Source organism: Polyodon spathula, chromosome 5, assembly GCF_017654505.1.
Source record: "Polyodon spathula isolate WHYD16114869_AA chromosome 5, ASM1765450v1, whole genome shotgun sequence".
NCBI lineage: Eukaryota > Metazoa > Chordata > Actinopteri > Acipenseriformes > Polyodontidae > Polyodon > Polyodon spathula.
The window spans coordinates 22519827-22540782 of NC_054538.1; the positions used below are offsets into that span (position 1 = coordinate 22519827).

General features: G+C 37.0%; 1 protein-coding gene across 1 annotated transcript in view; it reads right to left on the minus strand.

Annotated features, from left to right (window-relative positions):
- Nucleotides 1–20956, minus strand: part of LOC121316379 (collagen alpha-1(XIX) chain-like) — a 113919-nt gene that overhangs the window by 16301 nt on the left and 76662 nt on the right. The window contains exons 24-49 of the mRNA XM_041251457.1: nt 18547–18585; nt 13872–13916; nt 13508–13534; nt 13375–13428; nt 13138–13191; nt 12742–12795; nt 12137–12226; nt 10452–10493; nt 9648–9725; nt 9363–9398; nt 9172–9225; nt 8715–8768; nt 8245–8286; nt 4955–5059; nt 4647–4700; nt 4337–4390; nt 3985–4038; nt 3843–3896; nt 3686–3730; nt 3309–3359; nt 3153–3188; nt 3017–3043; nt 2525–2578; nt 1178–1222; nt 1011–1055; nt 857–919 (exon numbers count right to left, since the gene is read on the minus strand). Of these exons, the coding sequence (XP_041107391.1) occupies nt 857–919; nt 1011–1055; nt 1178–1222; nt 2525–2578; nt 3017–3043; nt 3153–3188; nt 3309–3359; nt 3686–3730; nt 3843–3896; nt 3985–4038; nt 4337–4390; nt 4647–4700; nt 4955–5059; nt 8245–8286; nt 8715–8768; nt 9172–9225; nt 9363–9398; nt 9648–9725; nt 10452–10493; nt 12137–12226; nt 12742–12795; nt 13138–13191; nt 13375–13428; nt 13508–13534; nt 13872–13916; nt 18547–18585 (1356 nt within the window). The remainder of the gene's footprint in view (nt 1–856; nt 920–1010; nt 1056–1177; nt 1223–2524; nt 2579–3016; nt 3044–3152; nt 3189–3308; nt 3360–3685; nt 3731–3842; nt 3897–3984; nt 4039–4336; nt 4391–4646; nt 4701–4954; nt 5060–8244; nt 8287–8714; nt 8769–9171; nt 9226–9362; nt 9399–9647; nt 9726–10451; nt 10494–12136; nt 12227–12741; nt 12796–13137; nt 13192–13374; nt 13429–13507; nt 13535–13871; nt 13917–18546; nt 18586–20956) is intronic.

The window sequence follows — 20956 nt, forward strand, 5'->3', positions numbered from 1 at the left end:
CTTGGTTAAGTCCAAACCCTAACTCAGATAAGCTTGGTTAAGTCCAAACCCTAACCCTTCAGATAAGCTTGGTTAAGTCCAAACCCTAATTCAGATAAGCTTGGTTATGTCCAAACCCTAATTCAGATAAGCTTGGTTAAGTCCAAACCCTAATTCAGATAAGCTTGGTTAAGTCCAAACCCTAATTCAGATAAGCTTGGTTAAGTCTAAACCCTAATTCAGATAAGATTGGTTAAGTCCAAACCCTAATTCAGATAAGCTTGGTTAAGTCCAAACCCTAATTCAGATAAGCTTGGTTAAGTCCAAACCCTAATTCAGATAAGCTTTGGTAAAATCCTGACAATGTGTCCATCTTTAACAAGTAACAAGCCGATAACCACCAAAGCAATATACTGCCTAGATTATTATAGTATTAGTATATAGTATTATCTTGAAGCTATAGTTCTGTTGCAGATTTAATTGCTTATTGATTATACTGTATTCTTCAAATGCAAGATATACATGTCACATTCTAGTTGTGCAGGTGACAAATAAAAGTGTGTCAGATTAAAATATACTTTACTGTAAAATATATCTTTACTCTATGCCCTCCCATGGATACAATTTAATGCTTTCTAAGATACAACAATACAGATAATATAGCATTGTAACAAGTAGTCTACACTTGCTGTAGATTTACAGTGGTTTGTCACCAAGTGTCAACACATCAGACCCATCAGGTAAATGTAACCAAAAGTAATTTTGTCTAGAACGACTTAAGTAAAATATATATATATATATATATATATATATATATATATATATATATATATATATATATATATATATATATATATATATAATGTCCAGAACTTACTGAAGGTCCAGAAGGTCCTTCAGGTCCAGGAAAGCCAATCTCACCCACAGGTCCTCTCTCCCCCTGTCAGATGAAAAGGCACCCTGTTATTAGTATTGTGTGACAGTGATGCACACCATATGATGTTGAACTCTGACTTGGAAGAAAGACTTACAGGTTCCCCCGGGAGTCCTGGTGTACCTGGAGATCCAGGCTTCCCCTATTGGACAGAGGAGAGCAGTGTAAGGAGAATGGATTCTTTAACACATAAACCAACTTCCTTCTATTTATAACACAATAAACGGTTCTGTAAGAGGTTAGCTGGAATAGATAGGCACTTACTGGTGAGCCTGGTTCACCTGCTGTACCTGGAACCCCTGGGTCTCCCTTTAAATGAAACATTGAAGCCATCAGTGCACATTTATGAGCTACGAAGAATAGGTTTTATTAAATGTGGACACCTGCTATCTACACCCTCAATCTGGCAAATAATACAAGGATACAGTAAAGCAATACAATACTCATATTGTTCTAAAGTCTTTAAACAGTACATAAATGGAAAAAAGGCTACATTCAAGTTACCATTGAAATTGTAAAAACATAGCTTTAAATGTCCATGAAAACCTAGGTCAGCGTTGTGCTTGTTTTAAACAAAATGCTGTAGGGAAATAAATTTGACAAATTATTATTATTTTTATCAAAAATATTATATAGGTATAAAAGAAAATACTGTTAATATAATCATATATACACTAGATATAAGCAAGCAAAGATGTACAGGTTGCAGCATGCCCTAATCTATACACTTGTATTACAACACAGATGTCCGTGGAGTCAAATCAAAGAATTGACTGACGATTCAAATAAAAACATTACATTAAATACTATGAATATATTAGTATTTCCACCCCATTTCTTATACTCTCTTCCAATCAATATGGATCCACCCTGCTATCACACAACTCCAACACACCCCCTGGTAAGGGGGGAAACTCACCCAAATTAATAGAACATTCTATTCTTAACCTAATCTGTTAGAAACTGTTTCAAGCTAGTTCTTTGTTTGTGGTGTTCTGTTTTCACACTGTGTCTCCACTCCTCCATGCATCTTGATTAGACACCTGCTAACTTTGGCTCTCTGCCCAGATGCAAAGATACGAGAGACTGCAAATGTCTTGCACAGCTAGTTACATGTACTTTAAGCTGTAACAAAATATGAAAATAAAACTTTAACATAAAAGTAAAGAAACATATAATCAAATACATAATTAATACTTTATGCAGAATGTCATTTCCTACAATGCATTCATGCAGCTTGCCTCCTTTGGCTGAAAAAAAAACAAAACTGTGCTTTGTTTAAAACTAAAATGTTCCTATTAAAATTTCCCATACTTGCTTTGAAATCTGCCTCTACTTTCTGGATACATTTGTTGGTACAGTAATTTTGCCTTCTACGTTACCAGCATGCTGGTTATAGGAGCGCCTATGTGGTTGCATTGCACTCATTGTTGAGTGAATGCGAACACTGCTATGCAAAAGTCTTAGACATGTTGCATTTTTTTCTACTCTGATGCATTACTCAACAATTTACTCAAAGCCTCCACTAGTGTTGTCTACTATTATAACAACCTTGACTTGCATATAGAAGGAAAAACGTGAAATAGCTTGCATCACTTTTCAGCTCCCTACCTTTGCTCCTGGTAGTCCTTCTAGTCCTGGCAATCCCATTGCACCTGGTTCTCCCTACAGCAAATATAATATCACATTTACAACAGGCAAATTAGATTATGCAGTTTAGGGTACTAAAGCAAGGAATTGTGCAACATATAGTGTACAGCAGTGGTTTCTAAACATCTTATAACAGGGACCAACTTTAAAGTGACTTTGACCTAATGGAACTACTCTATTGAAAAAGTATGTGAAAATCCAAATCGACATTTGAAATGTATCTACAAGAAATGTGCTGATAATAAAGCAAAATAGCATTTTGTATCTACTTTCTATAAAATACTTCCTGCCTTGCACTGTAGGCATTATATACATTGGGTATGCTGACAGCTGTAAGAATATATACTGTATCTATGTTATTACACAGTAGGAATTTTATATATTGCAAATAAATAGTAAAATAGAGCATCCCACAGACTATTCTTTAAAACGTTATTTACACAATATACCTACCGCTAAGCCTTCATCGCCTTTTGGACCCTGTAAGTAAAACAAAAAAGCATATTGGTCAAATATGTGTGTGAGTTCACAAATGTGTACACTAGCTCAGCCACAGCTACTACCCCTCCTAAGGTTATGTTTAACTTACTGGAGGACCAGGATAGCCAATAGAACCTGCACCTCCCTGGAAAATAAATAATAGTTGGTTTAAAAAACAAAAAAACAGCATCAAAACAAAAATCCACCAATGATAAAAAAAAAACAAAAAAACAAAAAAAACCTTTCACTGGAAAGTATACTCTACCTGCAGTTTGTACAGGCTGCCCATGCCATTTCCCTCAAGATACGGATGGCCCTGAAAGATGCATCCAATAGAATTCAAAGCATCTTCCACTTCAAGGTATCACAGTACAGTACAGTACATTATGTCACCTCTACAATGCTAGGAGTCACATACAAAATCCATGTCCATATTTACTCAGGCATCTTTGATCACAGACAATTTTATATGACGGCCGCCATATCATTAGCAATGTATATTGGGGAATCTACTGAAAGCTATTCCCAACTAGTTCTGCAATATTATCAGTTTATCTTCTATTTTAGATAAATCCCAGTACCCATACAGGTGCCAACTCGGCAGGAGTTCACAACTGAGAAAAGAAAACATGGGCAACTTACAGGAGGTCCAGGAAGTCCTGGTCTGCCAGGCGGCCCTTCACTGCCCTATAAAACCAAGGTGAAGCAATGTCTGGTGAATTTCTTTTTTCTGTTTGTTGTTTAACCAATGTGACTTTTTTTTTTTTGTCAAACAGAGTGTATTAAATAATGCTCTTACTCTTTCACCCTTACTTCCTTGTTGACCATGGGGTCCAGGTCTTCCCATAAGGCCCTGGAAATAAACAATGACCACATATTTAATCTCTGGGTAAGTGATTTTAAACAGATTTATTTTCACTGAAATTGAGGGAAACACTTACAGGAGATCCAGTGCGACCTGTGGGACCCGAGAACCCTGGCACACCTGGAGAGCCCTGCAATGTGAGATGCCATTTATTTCCATTCAATGGAGGTATTTAAATACTTCAACACTCAATAGTGTCATAGTCAGGAGAACTAATAATATGAATATCGTTGATCTATGCAGATGATGTATGGATTTATAGGGGCCATAAGAGAGGGGTTAGCAAATCAGTGAAAATATGGATTTCTTTATAAATTCTGCAATTTTTAAATTTCCACCTTATTGATACATACAATAAAATGATGCGATACAGATTTGACAGTGGTAAACACATAATATATTTAAATGGCATGCACATTTTTACATACCTGATCTCCCTTTTCTCCAGTAGGACCTGGAAATCCGCGTTCCCCTTTAACTCCCTGAAGGGGAGGAAACACAGTTGATTGTTCAAAATGACAAAAGAATCAAAGCTTGGACAGATGTAAATAAAGGTATACACACACTTCAGATAAATCAGAAATACAGAATATCAACAAATAGAAGGCCTAGACAAGAAAGGGTGTTTCTTTGGTACAGTACAGTATGTATTTACAGAATATTTGTAATAGTCTTTCTTTATTTTCTATAAATCTGCACAGTTGTTTAAGCATTTTAGAAATATGTACTGTATCCTACCTTTGGGCCCTCTCTCCCAGGAATCCCTGGAGGCCCTCTCAATCCTGGGTCACCCTTTGAAAAGAAAGAGAATGAGAGGGCAAAATGATTTACTTGATTCTCTTCTGCATGTGAAAAGCTATTGTGAAAAAATTAAAATATTACTATCTGAACAGTTCACTCCAGTACTTTTTTAATTACAGGACTGCAGTAATAAAATCTGCAGCTGTTTAGATCATTAACAGTAAATAGGGAATACTGCTACCATGAGTAGCAATGGAAATGTGAGTCTGTCGTATAAACAGCATTGCTGGAGATGAAGTACTTACCTTCAACCCTTCCAGTCCTTCCGCACCTGGCACTCCAGGCACCCCTTTGTCTCCTTTCTGTCCAGGCAAGCCCGGTGATCTCAGCTGGCACACATGGCAGGCATTCTGTTTGAAGCAAACAAAACAAAACATGTTCATTCCTACTACCTGTGATTAACCGATTCCTATAAAGCCTCAATGTCTAATTGGGTACACAAATAAACCAAAATCAATTGCAATGTTCATTACCTCATTGAAGTTCTTTACTACAGCATTATTATTACTATTTCCTATTGTTATTATATTATACAGGACCTATATTTTGATTTATTACAGCTTTAATGGTAGGACCTTTATGTGCAGAGAAAGTTTAATTATTCAAGAGCTTTTTATTTTTAAAAAAAGAAAGCCATTTATCTCACTATGTTGTAATATTGTACCTGCCAATCGCTGACCTTTACAATTTCTTATAACAAGAAATGCTATTTATGCAAAAGTTGTAAATGTGTCACTCCTGGAAGCAAAAAGGCTTTTAAAACAAGTAATGCTACATATTTTATATGGTGTCATTTTTCATTTATTCATATATAGTCAATCCTAGAACCACCAAAGGTCTAGGAAATAATTTCAGAAAACAAATAAAATCAACACTGAGACATGGCACTGATTTACAGGGTGTAAAACCAGACTGGGAGTTGTTTAGTAAAGATTGGGTGGATACATGACAATTCAAATGAGCACAAAACATTCAAGTAAAACCATCAGTAATTAAAATACCATTTACATTTTTTATTTGTATTAGTCATTTAAATTAAAAGGTGGTAATGGAGTAGAATAAATAGGCAAACTATAAAGCATGAGCAAATTTAAGAGGCCTGTGAAACAGATGCATGCACAGCTCCTTATGCCTTGCTAAATTTCCCATGTCAGCCTTGGCTAAGGATTTGAATTCCATTAAGGTAGAGAAAATTATCTATTAGGAGCATTGAAAGGCAGCAAGTTTCTTTTTTTCTTCCTTTTATCTCTTTCCACGTTTCTTATAGATTTCTAATCCAATTCAAATTAATTAATAATAAATTGCTTTGAGTTAACATGCCAAATCAGGCCAAATGCTCCAGGAACAGTACAATGAAATTTGATTTGTTTCCCCTTTATTACAGAATATCCTGTCCATCGAATTGTTTTATTTGAAATCGATCACACATGTGATCACAGGCTTGTGCTTTTCACAAAGATGTGTAGTATTACTTTAAAAAGAAAAACTGAAAAACTAAACTGATAAAAAGCTATCACCTGTCAGCTACACTGTCTTATTAAACTCAAAACCCATTAAATACCTGCTTTCTTCTCTGTGGGTGACATTATTAAACAAAGGCAGCTTGACAACAAATGCAGGTGCACTTTACTCTACTATATTCGAAAATCACCCTTATGCCATAACTATTTGATGTCTGCTTAAAAGATTTTTTTAATTTGATTTAACGTATTCATTGTATTCAGAAATAACCCCACGACCCACAATCAGGTCCTTTATCTTTCACAATCATTAGAGGAGTTAACAAAATACATTAGCATGTACATTCAACCCTAACACTTATTATAAGAGACCTTCTCCTCCTACTCAAATTGCTCAAAACATGTTATTCTGAATATATAGCATTCTAATTATTTAAGAATGTATAGACATATTTTTGGTTAAATAAATGAATGAATAAATAAATAAATAAATAAATAAATACATTACATGTTAGCAGTATAGAAACTAAATGTATGGCTGTCACTTGAAGATGTCACAGAATGTATTAACAACCACACTTTCAAAGTTTGGATCTGTCTTGGATGTACTAACCACAAAGGCAAACCTGTTGTGACTATTCATCGTACATACAAATAACTCCTAGTTCTAGACAAGACTACAAGTTAAGCTGAAGAAGGTCTTTTCTGACTTGAATTCCGCCATGCATCCTGTGTTTGTGATGCTGTAAGATTGGATAAGACTCTCCAGGTGGCAGTGTTGAGCTATACATACAGACAGGAGCCTCCATTGTGAAATTCTACATTTTAAAAAGATAATTACTTTTTATCATATTTCAGAGAGCCTCCAAATATCATGCAGCAGTGAGTACATTTGTTCAGTTCTTCAGTCGCAGCTCTATTCATTAGGCTGCTAAAAATATTGATCGGTACTGTAGCTTCTAATTACTCCTTGCAAGGAATGCAGGCAGTATTCTTAGACTACTTAATAAGATCCTACTCCCCATGGAGATAAAATATAGATAAAAAAAAAACATATTTTTCTCTCTCTGTGAAAGTGCAAACCTCTCATTAACACTCTGATCTACCATTGTGAAGAACAACTTTACCCACATCATTACACCGCCTCTATTTCAAGACTCAAACAGCCTTTTAATATTCTAAATGTTTCATATCGTGAGTTTAAACTACCGTCAATTAGAAAGAGGCATGTGTGAATAACTAAAAGATGATCAATACTGTGGGACATGTAAAACTTATCACAGATGACCACCCACACATTTTACTACCATGGTAAATTTGCACTGTAATATTCCATTCTTTCTATGCATTTTCTATGGATTTTACATTAATTTACTATACATCCATAGTATCTGGAGTTTACCATGCCTGTGTTTTCTTTAATACATCTTCACTGATGCTGTTAATATTGTAGCGATCTTACAGGGTGAGGCGAAACACACACAGACGGAGGGCGGGCGCGAACCTGGGACCTCTTGCACTAAAGCATAGCGCCGATACCACTGTACAAAAGAGCTGGTACGCACTCGTCGGACTGTAGCCTTGAGTGCTAGTCCTGGGCGGGCAGGCTGGCAGGTAGTGTGTAGCGAGCACTGGGGAAAGTAGCAGCAGGGCTAGTAGGTGATGTAATCACATACGAAGACATAAGCCAGACATACTCTCCTTGCAAGGGAGGAGGCTCTTTTGTACAGCGGTATTGGCGTTGTGCTTTAGCATGAGAGGGCTGGGGTTCGCGCCTGCCCTCCGCCTTGTGTATGGATTGGCTCGCCCTGTGTGATGTGCCGAACTGAGATCGCTACAATATATTATACTGCAGTTTGCTACATATTTACTGTTCTGCAGTATATGTCTGCAAGGTTTAGTACAGGTTTACCTGTATCAGGGGAAGGGATGAAGACAACTTTGTTAAAAACCTAAAATGTGTTTCTTTCAATATAACTGAATGTTTTCAAACTAGATTAAAAATAAATGACCTTTGTGGGAGAACTAATCTACAAAAAGAAAACAAAACAACAAATTAAAATAGGCAAACTTACCTTTAAAAGAGCACCCATGTCTCGAACCATTGGAAGTGCCGACTGCAAAATGCAAAAGTAAATCAGTTATTTCATTGTATTTTTAAATTACCAAATGTTATACAAGAACAATATGAGCTGTGTTCATGGGGCACATGTTGGTACTGTAAGTGTACTATAAATAGTTTTTGAAAGAAAAGTGGTACAAACTTTGCACTCGAGCAAAAACTTTGTAATTGTGGCCCTATATATCCAAAACATTATTTCCTCCAAAATACGTGTGCTAAATACTATTGGAATATGACTACTAAATACCAGTGTAACTTCCGAGTCACATTACTAGGAACAAATATTTCAGTGGTATTATTTTATCAATGGCTTATAGCGTTGTACAATAGCTGTCCTAGTGCTACCACTGACACGCCATTTCATTACAGTGCCCCTGCATTGCCATTGAACATTACTGGCAAGGGTCTCAGACAGGCACTTACTGGCTCTCCTGGGGGACCAGGGGGACCTGCTTTCCCATCCTTCCCTGGTGTTCCCTGGATTCAGAAATGAAAAAAAAAAACATTGCTCTTTAGAAGCAAAAAACATCAGAAATGATTTTCAGCAATGATTAAACTTATTTGCATTCAATTGAACAGTCTTGTAGTTAAAAATATAATTTCTTGAAGGATCTGGTCTGTTCTGAATTAATGAGGACTAGGTGATATTATGCGTATTCTGAACATGAGTAAAACACCATAAATACTTTTCTCCCATCTTACATTGTATTATTATTATTATTATTATTATTATTATTATTATTATTATTATTATTATTATTATTATTTACCACACTTCTATTTTACCTTGCTTACATTGCATTTTGCTGTATTAAAAAAAAGTTTTTAACATGGTATACCACAGTAAATCTTTAGGGACTATACAATGAATCCTACTTACTTCAACTCCAGGTAAGCCTGCTGTCCCTGGCAAACCTGGTGGTCCTCTAGGTCCCTGAAAAACAGCAGCAGTACAATAGTATATGTCTTTGCACAATGTATTAATCTACACCCATCTACTCCATCACAAATGACCAGAATTGTGGTGAATGAAAATACTCGTTAGAAATAAGTGAAAACCAATGCTCTTACCTGAATACCTCGTTCTCCAGCTGGACCAAGAGGACCCTGAAATTATATATTTTTTAATGTTAATAAAAAGTTAATTATATTTATTTATTTTTTTTTGGTTTTGTTTTCCACAGCCAATCCTCGTCTTGCTAAATTAATTTGGAATAAGAAATTGTCTTCCTTGTAAAATAAATATTTTTAAGACTGAGCAGTAAACTGCAATTTATTAGATGCATTATCGTTTCACTGATTCCCCTTTTGGACAGTTCTTAGTCCAGCAATCGTAAAAGTGCAATGAAAACTCACTGGAGGTCCTTGATTCCCTATTCCAGGGAGTCCTCTCTTCCCAGGATCTCCTGCAACACCAGGCACGCCCCTCTCGCCCTGCCAAAACACACATATTGAAATAAATACATTATTTTATATTTATCAAACAAAGAAAGATTTATGATCATGGTGTTCTGAAACAGTCTGACTTACTCTGTGTGAGTAAAGGCCAATTTTTATACTAACGACCACTGGTAGGTGGTTGAAGTCAGCACCTCTGCATTGAGCTACAGTAAGTAAGTCGACTCTTTCTGTTGACAGCTAAAGTTTGCTTATCATCCCCTATTGGCATGTAATTGTCTTACTGCTGTTACAAGAAAAGACCAGAGAATTTTGGGTAGCCACATTGTTAAATGTTATTCCCTTTTGGACCTTTCTGATCTTGGGATCCTGAGTACAAATCTTGCTGTAGGCATTTACTTAGCACAGCCTCCTCTTATTTGGCCAAAAATATATTTTCTGCCCAAAAAAGGGTCTGAGCCCAATAACTCTCTCTCACCAGAAGAGTGGTTGTGACACCCAGCTACAGTAGGGGAAAACAGGGCTCAATTCAATTGACTTTAAATTCAAAGCACTAAAAGGGTGGAAGCACTAAATAGAGAGAATGTGGAAAATAAATTGTACTTCTCATGGATGATGTGTTTATCAAATCAAACATTTGCTCAGTTTATTATAATGATTTTTTTTTATAAACTGATTTTTTTTCCAGCTATTGAGGTTTATTGAATTGTTCCCACAGTCCCCATGGCTGTGCTGTTTATCATCTGTCTTGTCAAAGCATACCTTAGACCCTCGAGATCCCCTAGGTCCTGGTGTGCCTTCTCCCTAAATAAAAACAGAAGGAAAGCATACACTTTGAAATAATCTTTTACCATACTTTAACAAAATAATAATATTAATAATACTCAAAACATAAATATAACAATAATCCTATCAAACTACAGTAGGATCATACAGTAATAGATGTGTGCTGCAAGAAGACGAGCTGTGGTCTTTCTTAAAGGATTAAAAGACAACCTATACCCCATGCCTACTTCAATGTAAATTGAACTGCATGTTAATAATAGTGTTAACAGTGGTAGGCACCAAGTTACTGTCAGGTATCACTCACAGTCCAAACACTTTAATTATTGTGGAAAAGCCAATTAATCAATGTATTATATTGCTGATTGCAGCTAAACAAATTCTCCACACAAAACATAACTCCATATCATTAACAAGGGGACACTATATAAGAAAAAAAAAGTGTAGGTAGTGGCTGGCAAAAGCATTACACAATGTCATTTTACAGCTATAGATGCATCAGTCATAAATTAAATAAACTACAACATTGTTTCATAGCAATACATTTATTAGAAGTTGCCTGCCACATGACTCCTCCAGCATAGCAAGGTCACAAGAAATACAGCATTTTTCACAAGTTTAGGCACACTATTTCTACTTAAGACAATTAATAGGAATCCCCATGGTTCGTGCACAAGTAGAATAATTTTTTAATTAAGTCATTTATAAAGGTAATCATGTTGTGCCAAGTGAGATGCATGTGTGTTGTTTCATAGCCTGCTGTGTTTGCCCTCCAGAAGTTTTGGAAATGGAAAGAAATCTACCATTAAATGGAAGCATTGAGCTGTTTTGTTTTAGTTCTGTGTACTCCACAATTGTAGATAAACAGAAATATCTATCCATTGTGATGGTTTGGATATCCTGCTGCTTTTCTCATTGTTTTTCAGATTTCAGTGCAAGCCCAAAAACCAGCATTTAGTACCCCTGGTTGTCCAGTTCCACCTACAGCCATCTTGCTATTGTGTTTTTTCTTCTACAAAAAATACAGACAAGAATATACTGTTTTATGTTAAACCCTTTTCTCGACATCACATCCTTCACATTGTAACCTTCCATTTGAATACTGAAACCTAAAACACAGACCCTGAAATGAATAAGCACATTCTACAACCAAAAGTTGTCATAGGCTGGTCAGGATACATCATGTCATAGGTGTGCAATATGAATGACAGCATGTACTGCAAGACAAAATATGTTAGCATTATACCATAACAACTTTTATGACACGTGGCCTTTTAAATCTACTATATAAACTTACCCCACAGTAAAATGTTAATATTTGCAGTTTCTGTATTTTTGTGTCACTAAATTACCCTATACAGCCCTTTTAAAAATGTACCACAGGAAAAGCAAAGCAAAATGTAATAAAACAGTGAAAGCATGGTAAAACAGAGGTAAGTTTTATAAGCCCACAGATGTACTGCATAGTAAACATGGCAAACCATGTTAAACTATGGTAAGTAGAACCATGGGAAAAGCATAACAGATTTGAATCTTCTATTTTAAATAAAGACCTTCCTACCAGGCAATGATCTTAGCTGGAGAACAACGAGACAATAACATTCATTAAACACTATGGCATTATGTTTTGTGTGCAAGCCTATAACTAGGATGCAGTAACCCACCGGTTTTCCAGGAATTCCCAGTCCTGGAATCCCATGTTCTCCTTTGGGACCGGGCAGTCCTGGAGGGCCTGCCACCCCACCAGAGTCTCCCTAAGATCAGAAGAACCCAAACAGTTGAAAATATTGCATATTTACAAAATAACCATTGACTGAAGCAAAATTTAGGACAATACATGGTGATTACAAAAACAAAACAAAAAAACACATGTACTTTATATCAAATGTCATTAGCATACCTAAGGTTGACATTTCCGACAGTACAGAACTGCTAAATATAATATTTTGATTTAGTCACCAGTGGGGAATGCAAGTGATACCGTAGGGCCAATCAGAAATAATGTTGCACTTCTTAATTTTTGAGAGATGTCAGAATGGTAAATAAGTTATCTGGGGATTTATTCAGCTCTATCCAACACTTTTTAATGGAACATAAAGATAATTACATCTATCAGATTCATTTGTTTTATTTCAGTCAGTAAAAATGATTTCATCTAATAAGGACTGGGTTAACAACAAAAGGTGCAAATATGGTTCTATTAAGCCAGCATAAGTTATGACAAATATTCAAGATTACACTATTGCTAAATAACTGATAGGACTGTTACCTTTTCACCCTTCATGCCATTGTTTCCTAGTACTCCCTGGTCTCCTGGTAATCCCTGTAAAATGAGTGGAACACAAGGACACTTAATTTATATCTTTGTCTTTTTTTGACATCCAAGAACATGTGCATGCAGTCTTTCATTTCGGAAAACAGATGCTCATTATTCTGAACAGGTGTGGAGAACAGATTGGGCTGATGCCTACATTCTTGCGTGTAAAAAGTTTACATAGGAATGTATCCACCAATTTAATCTCCAATTTGATTACTGGTCATCTGTGTAACAATTCAGGCTGCAATCTGGCTACCGGTGATAGCAATATAAAATAACAGTCAGCGACATGTAGCAAAACAGTCTTGCCAAACTCAACATGCATAATGTGAGAGTAAAAACTCTTACTGCTTCCCCTGGGATACCTCTGGGTCCAACAGGGCCTGGGAGCCCTTCTTTACCCTGTAAAATAGATATTAAAGAATTAAAAATTAGGATTTGGAAATGTGTTAATGGATGTAATAAGTCCCTAAACCTCTGTTAGAAATAATGCTGACCACTGTAAATGAAGCAAGAACATACACAGAAAATGTCTCTGTTTGTCCTTTATCATTTTGTGTATTTGTGTATATAACAATCCCCTACCTCGGGTCCTGAACTTCCAATAGGGCCTGGTGGACCCATCTCCCCCACTTCACCCTGGCGTTAAAAGAAGAACACAGATGAAGAGAACAATACGTGTTGAAAAGATCAGAAGTAAAAATAAAAGCTTTTTTACCTTTAGTCCTTGTTGTCCCTGGATGCCCTGAGGAAAAAAAAAACAATAACAATAATAATAATTAAAACTGTATGGTCTCAGTTTAACAAAACATAAATAAAAGGTCGAGACCAGCTGTTTTGCAAACAGGCAACCCTGATTCCTTGCACCGATTCTATTTTTTAAACCATTATCACACAGGAACTGTTTTTTGAAAATAAGCCCATATTATATCAAAATCTTAATCTTTATCTACTGATATGCAGCACTGAGAAATCTATGTAAAAGAAATGCTTGCAGCCAACTGACGTTATTTATAAATAATGTACACGTTTACTACACGTTACGAACTGCTGTATTAGTTCAGTTGTATTTTGCTACTTACTGCATCTCCTTTTTCTCCTTTCAGTCCTTTCTCCCATGATCCTCCCTTTCGAAACAACAAGAATTTGGTTAGCAAAATGTTTCTATGTATATATCTGCCAGACTTCTGGTGAGATTTACTATATTGTGACATTTTCTTATTTATTTATTTTATATATAACAGAATGAGGGGCATAATGGGACTAGAGTATACCTGGATCAAATCAGACCAGTACCTGCCACCATTCATGCCCAAACAACTGCCAGATTTTCCTATTATTACTCATTGACAGAAGTATTCCTGTTGAGTCACTGTGTTGGCATTTCCACTGTCCTTTGAAACAAGTAATAATTATAGAGTTTGAATCTTAAGATGTCTATTAAATGATCATAAAGTTCCCTGCAGCTGATAGTTAGAAAAGTAGTTGCACCCACTGCTTAATATGATCAATCAGTATGTTTACATGGCACAAGTATTGAGAATATTATGTATTTGGAATACTAGAATAGTCCGAATGCTCTGTGTACATGCACGCAAAATTCTCTATTCCTTTCATATTCTGCGTTTACATGGTAAATGGAGTATTCCTTTTATGTCATTAACGCATGCATACCTTGCTTCCCACTGCAAAACAAAACAGTGCAGATTGTAGTAGAATAGTTTGTTGTTTATTGTAAGAGGTGGTGGTATGGACGCATATTTCTGTTATCTGTTTTTTTTCAGATATGGAATCTGATATTCTGAGATTGTGTAGAGGCTTGTGGGTCTTATTTCAGTGCAATGTGTTTACGCAGATATGCATGCTTATATCAAGGAGACAGATTGAAGATGAGTTGCCCCGTTTAGCCACGCACATCATCAACAGAGCCTACAGTAAGTACACAACAATCTCCCTCACGACCTGTGAGAGCACCGTACAACAGGAACTGTATGCCTCATACTGAATGGTTGGGCAGTTAATTTCAGGGGCAGTCGGAAGGGGGCAGCATCACGGTACATTGCCCTAGTACGATGATCAAAGTTTCAGTCATGAATTGGTTGAACTAGCTATCGGAGGGGGCAGGTCTTAGGGTACTCTAGGAGGACGTGACGCTGTAATCGATTCCTTTATTGTGGTTAATGAGAGGAAACGAGGACAGTGAAATTGTGAGTGAAGTGTTATGTTTGTTTTTAGCAACTGTGTACGTTTGTCTGTGTACAAATCTGGGAGCTGCCACTTCAAGCTAGCAATAAGCCCAGACTTCACTGCACCTGTACACAAGCAAGCACCACTGTTTAAAGCACCACACCTGCACCTAGAGCACGCACTGTCCGGAGACATGTCTGTGTTTATTATTTCGGGAGTGCAACCTCTTAGTTTATACGCTGGCAATACCCATAGTTAGGTAGAGCCAGCGTTATTATTTTATACGGTCAAGGCGACCATTACACAAGAAAATAAAAGGTCTTAAACTGTGAACTTTGTGTTTGTTGTTGTCTGGAGCACCTCCATCACCCCTACACCTACGCACTGCCACTGACACGATCACAATGCTGTTTTTAAATTTAGGTGTTTATTTGCAGATTGACCACATATTAATATTTGTTTTCTGTATATGCTGTAGATGAGGCGTATGAGAGGAAGAAACTTCGATATGCTCAACAAGCTGCTGAAGTGGAACAGCGAGGATGGAGAGTCTGAGTTTATCCAGTGGGGTTGGGTTGTCAAGGATTTGTGGCACATTCCACAACCCGGTTTCTCAGAGACGTCAGGTTCAGTGGCCAAGAGTTGCATTGCACAGTGAAGAACTTATCTGAAGCAGAAGAAAGGAGCAGCAACTGGCTGTGGTTGAGACGGAAATATTCTGGATGGGGATCCCAAGCACAATAGAAAGAAAGCAACGCTGATGTACAGGTAAGTAAGCTGGGCTGAGCTGAGTGGGGGATGGAGGGGGGTGATGCTGGGACGCCAGAATCACTGTTGAGCCCTCTTGAGGTGTCGTGGGCTAGTCGACAAAACACAGAGGATGGAATGTGTCCACTTGAAGACCCCAGAGATGTACCCTACTTAGAGAGTCTGAGTTTATCCAGTGGGGTTGGGTTGTCAAGGATTTGTGGCACATTCCACAACCCGGTTTCTCAGAGACGTCAGGTTCAGTGGCCAAGAGTTGCATTGCACAGTGAAGAACTTATCTGAAGCAGAAGAAAGGAGCAGCAACTGGCTGTGGTTGAGACGGAAATATTCTGGATGGGGATCCCAAGCACAATAGAAAGAAAGCAACGCTGATGTACAGGTAAGTAAGCTGGGCTGAGCTGAGTGGGGGATGGAGGGGGGTGATGCTGGGACGCCAGAATCACTGTTGAGCCCTCTTGAGGTGTCGTGGGCTAGTCGACAAAACACAGAGGATGGAAGGTGTCCACTTGAAGACCCCAGAGATGTACCCTACTTAGCTCAATCCAGACGGTTGTCATGCTGATGCGCTGGGGGGACCGCACTGGGTTGAACCCCGGAGCCAGCATCACAGCTGTTGTGTGTGCTGATGCGCTGGGGAGGCAAAATGAGCTGATCCCTGGAGCCAGCATTACACTTCAGCAATCAACACCAGACAGAAGGATACTACATCATCAGATGGAAAGCAACATAAATGTATGGAGATGCAGATGGATCACATTAGTTTACTGCAAAGCTACGTCTTAGTTGGTGCTTATCTTGGCGAGAGCCGAGTTCAAATCAACATGAAGTTCAACATCTACTCTCATGTAATGGAAATCAATTATTCTTTTGTACTGAAATTGTAGGAGCATTTTAAACAGTATCTATACAGCGCCCCAATACCTGCTGGTGAGAAAAATAAATAATATGAACAGTATGTGATGGCTAATATATTATAGCTATAAATATAATGTGATGACATGTTGATAGAATTATTTTCTTTCAGTCTCGTCAGTCAGCTGGTCAGGGTAACTTTCTTCTTCAAACCCGATGTCCACACCATTCCGATGCGACAGAGCACACTGAGAGATATGCACCCCTTACATAATAAATATATTTTTCCTTTTTGTTTTGCAATTTTTGATACTTGCTAGTGCTATTCCTAATAAAGCATTGCATACAACATCTAGTTTTTTACACACTTATAGTCAGTTTTTTAATATGAGTACAAAGTTTTGTGAATAAACACACCTACATCAAAAGTACAGATGTGGGAAAAGCTTGCCAACAGGGAAATGAACTATATGTGTTTGTTTCTTCTTCTAATTTTAAAATGTTAAACAGGGTTTTTTCCATCGTCTCCCCTTACATCGCATGATGTGCACATGTTAGGGCACACTGCTGGGTTGAAGAGGCGCACTATCTCACGGGATGCACTTTCGCATTCTACACCGGGTTGGTGAAGACAAAGGGCGATGTATCCGTATGTCATTCATAAGGCTGAAGTAAGGAAAAAATTCTAAATTCGTCCCACTTGATAATTATTATTTTTTTTGCTTTTAAAACCATGCATCGATGATGAACTTGATCCACAGTTGTCTGAAATCCCCCTTCGTGATTTTTTCCGCCTCCTTTTAAGCATTTCTGCACATCTCTGTTTCTTGCCATCAAGCTGTTTATGACTTTAAAAGCCTTAATAAAAGTGATGTCTCCTCATCAGACCAAAGTAGCTGCGTTTTCTCACACGTGCCGTCATGGTTACTGCTGTGAGTATTTGTTATTGTGCGTGTCTCTTGTGGATTACGGTTCATAATTGGAAAATGCTGTTTACATGGCTTTATATTCCACTAGTACTCTGTATACTAGTGGAATATGCCACCTCCAATATTCCAAATATGCTGAGGTGGAATATTCCTCTTCATATTCTGAATATGTTGTTTACATGACGGAATATATATTAGGATTATTCAGTATTCCAAATACTAGTGGAATATTACTAGCCATGTAAACACACTGAATGTTTGTCTTGAAGTGTTACAGAACACCCTGCAAAGTTACGTTGCCTTTACCTTTGCTGTTTACAGTGTTGTCTGTATCGCAAGATTATGTTGGACTCTTTTTCATTTTTTAACCATCATCATGGTTCATAAATTAATACACGGGGCAACACATTTCTAAACATTAACTTGTGAGCTTTCACCAGGGGGAAAAAAAAAAAAAAAGTAAAAGTAATCTAAGGATTACAGTGTATCCAGATCTTGCTCTCTCCAACATTGTTGCAGGAGGGAGGATGAGTTGGATACACTGGGATGTGAAGAATAAACTTTTTTTTTTTTCTCCTGGCAAAAATCAATTCTCCAGTTTATTTACCTATGATGTGTGAATAAAAAAAAAAATGTTGTTTGGGATAAATAAATAAATTCCTGTGATATGAACAGCTAAGGCAAGTAATGTGTTTCTTGTGTTTCTTGTGTTTCTTATAAACATTGCAAGGAGTTCTGTAACACTTTAAGGAATTATTTTGTCATAAAGATCCTTTCTATCAGTAATGAATGATTTTGTTTTATAACCATACTGTGCACCAGGAATCACTTTGTTATGAATTGCCAGAAGGTACGGAAAGAATGGGGATTGACAAGACACTTTATACAGTATATCACTAATAATCATATTCAAGATGCAACACATTTCTGGGCTGTTAAAAAGGTTATTAAAAGGACTGACACCAGTTTTAAACAGTAACAGTTTTTTGGAAAATATATTTGTAATTAAGTTTAAACTTACATATCCAGTTAGATGTCTGAGACCATGGGGTGTCATTGTCTATGAAAAACAAGTTAGATTTTATTGGAATTCCCATGGCAGCAAATTGATTAGAGTTTTGTATGCGTGATGGCTCCAGCTCCTCTTTACAAGGTGTCCTCAGAATAGCTTGTATCTTTATTCTTCACGCTGTTCCCTACTATTCCCTATAACAGACAACTGTCATGATTTGGAAATGCGTACATCTGAAGCAGCACTTTAAACTTTATTGGCTTTTATCAAGTTATTATTTTAGTTTTTTTTTTCATGTGCTTTTTAAGTTATTTTATACAAGCAATCAAATAACCTAGCTCTAAAATGTTCACAAAGTAATATTATTCTTAAAATGTTTGAATGTATAATAATAATTCGAATGTATTTTTAGGAAGAATATATTACAGTATATATATATATATATATATATATACACACACACACACACACACATACTGGATGTGTGCACTTTTTCTGTTTACTGCAATCTAATTTTCAGAATGAACTGAATGAAATAAGAACCGCCTCCCCTATCTCTAACTGAAATGTTCCATATTACTGTGACAATTCCAAGCAGAGAGCAATCAGTAGCTACAGTACATTTGGCCAAGTCTCAGGGCTCCTACTAAAGTCCTGCAGTGATAGCCTGCCAGCCCCTTGGCAGCAGTGGAGAGCTCTGGAACTGGCGACAAAGGAGTTCCATAATGATAGGAGTTTACCCTTGGCAGGCATCGACTGTACTGCTCTCCCCAAAGAGACTGACCGCCTGCTGTGAACAATCAAGATCCTGAACCTCAACACGCCCCAGAGGGAATCACAATACCAGCTTGAACAATGCAATTAACCCACAACCTAAGGAAAACTACAAACTATTAACCCTGTTTCTTCAGAAATACATGCTTACCCAAGCAAAGTGAAGCTATCTTATTTCCACACAAAAATCAATTTTCTGCTACAGTATGTAAATCTTTAACATACCAATAACTTGCTCAATCCACTGAAAACGTGAGGGTGAGTCATGCTAGCATGGTTGGAATACCATTCATGATGAGTTGCTAATCTTGGCTGGGGGCCTACTGAGAGTACTGTGTTGGCTTTTACACTGGGGACAGTTTACCTCATTGCTTCTGCAATCCTTACTGTACAGGTGCATGACAAGCTTGCTTTTAGTTGGTGGGTGAAAAGTTTGACAGCAACTACTGAGGTACATTGATCGATCCTTCAATTCCAAACTTTTTTTTTTTTTTTTAAATGGAGGAAACTATGATACATTTCTGATATATGCAAAAAATAACTTGCAAATCTGTTGCTGCCAATTATAAAACTTTTAGGTGTTTGCTATTAGTCACAGTACTGTAAATTACTATAAAAGGAACTGTTTCATGGATCTTATTTTATTAAATTGCTAAATTCTATTGAATTCTATGACTGAGTTACAGGCTCGTTGTGCAAGGGACAAAAAGAAATGCACATGCTTGTTAAATTAACATTTGTTTCATGTTAAATAATGATACAGAAATGGATCCCAAGTGTAATGGCTAAAAACTTGTTGCTTCAAACCGTATCAGCTGTTTGTTGAGACCTTGAATTAATTTAAAAATGTAAAACTCCCTTCTCTTTGGCAAGACTCGTTCACATAGGACAGCTGAGCTGACTCTCTCTCCATCTGTTAAATGCACCACAGTCCATTTTCACAGTCCATATTACTTTCTGTAATAAAGCCCCCAGTAAATAAACAAACCAGAAAAGGTTTATTCAGCGAGTAGCAACTCACACTGTTCACTTGCAGAGTGGAATGTAAGTATTTTATCCTGGGGCCTTTACTTTACATATCATTTAGATAGCATCCATTACTGACCTTGTTTTCTACCAGAATCTATTACCATGATTTCTGGAAGAAAACAGAGATGTAATCTGAAATGATATTTCAATCAGTACGGACAATACTGAAATACAACTGTTCCTTATGTCAAATTGGTGTGTAATACTGTACAATGAGTATGAGGATGTTTTAGATTTTATTGCTCTTGTCTGGTGTGAATGCAAATCATGATGGCTCAGGTGCAGCTCTGGTCTGATCATCTGTGTAACAATTCAGGCTGCAGTTTGGCTACCAGTGATAGCAATATAAAATAATAATCAGTGACAAGTAGCAAAACAGTCTTGCTAAACTTAATATGCATAAAGTGAAAGGAAAAACGTACTGCTTCCCCTGAGATACCTCTTGGTCCAACAGGTGCAGATCAGATATTTGAAACGTTTCTGCACCAGGGAGCAAATTTTACTCACTAGCTAGACAGATTTAGGCTTCACTAGTACAGTAATTTCAGAGTAAGAATCAGTTCTAATTCCTATACAGTTCTGTGCAACATTGCAACATCAGCTTCAATTCACATTG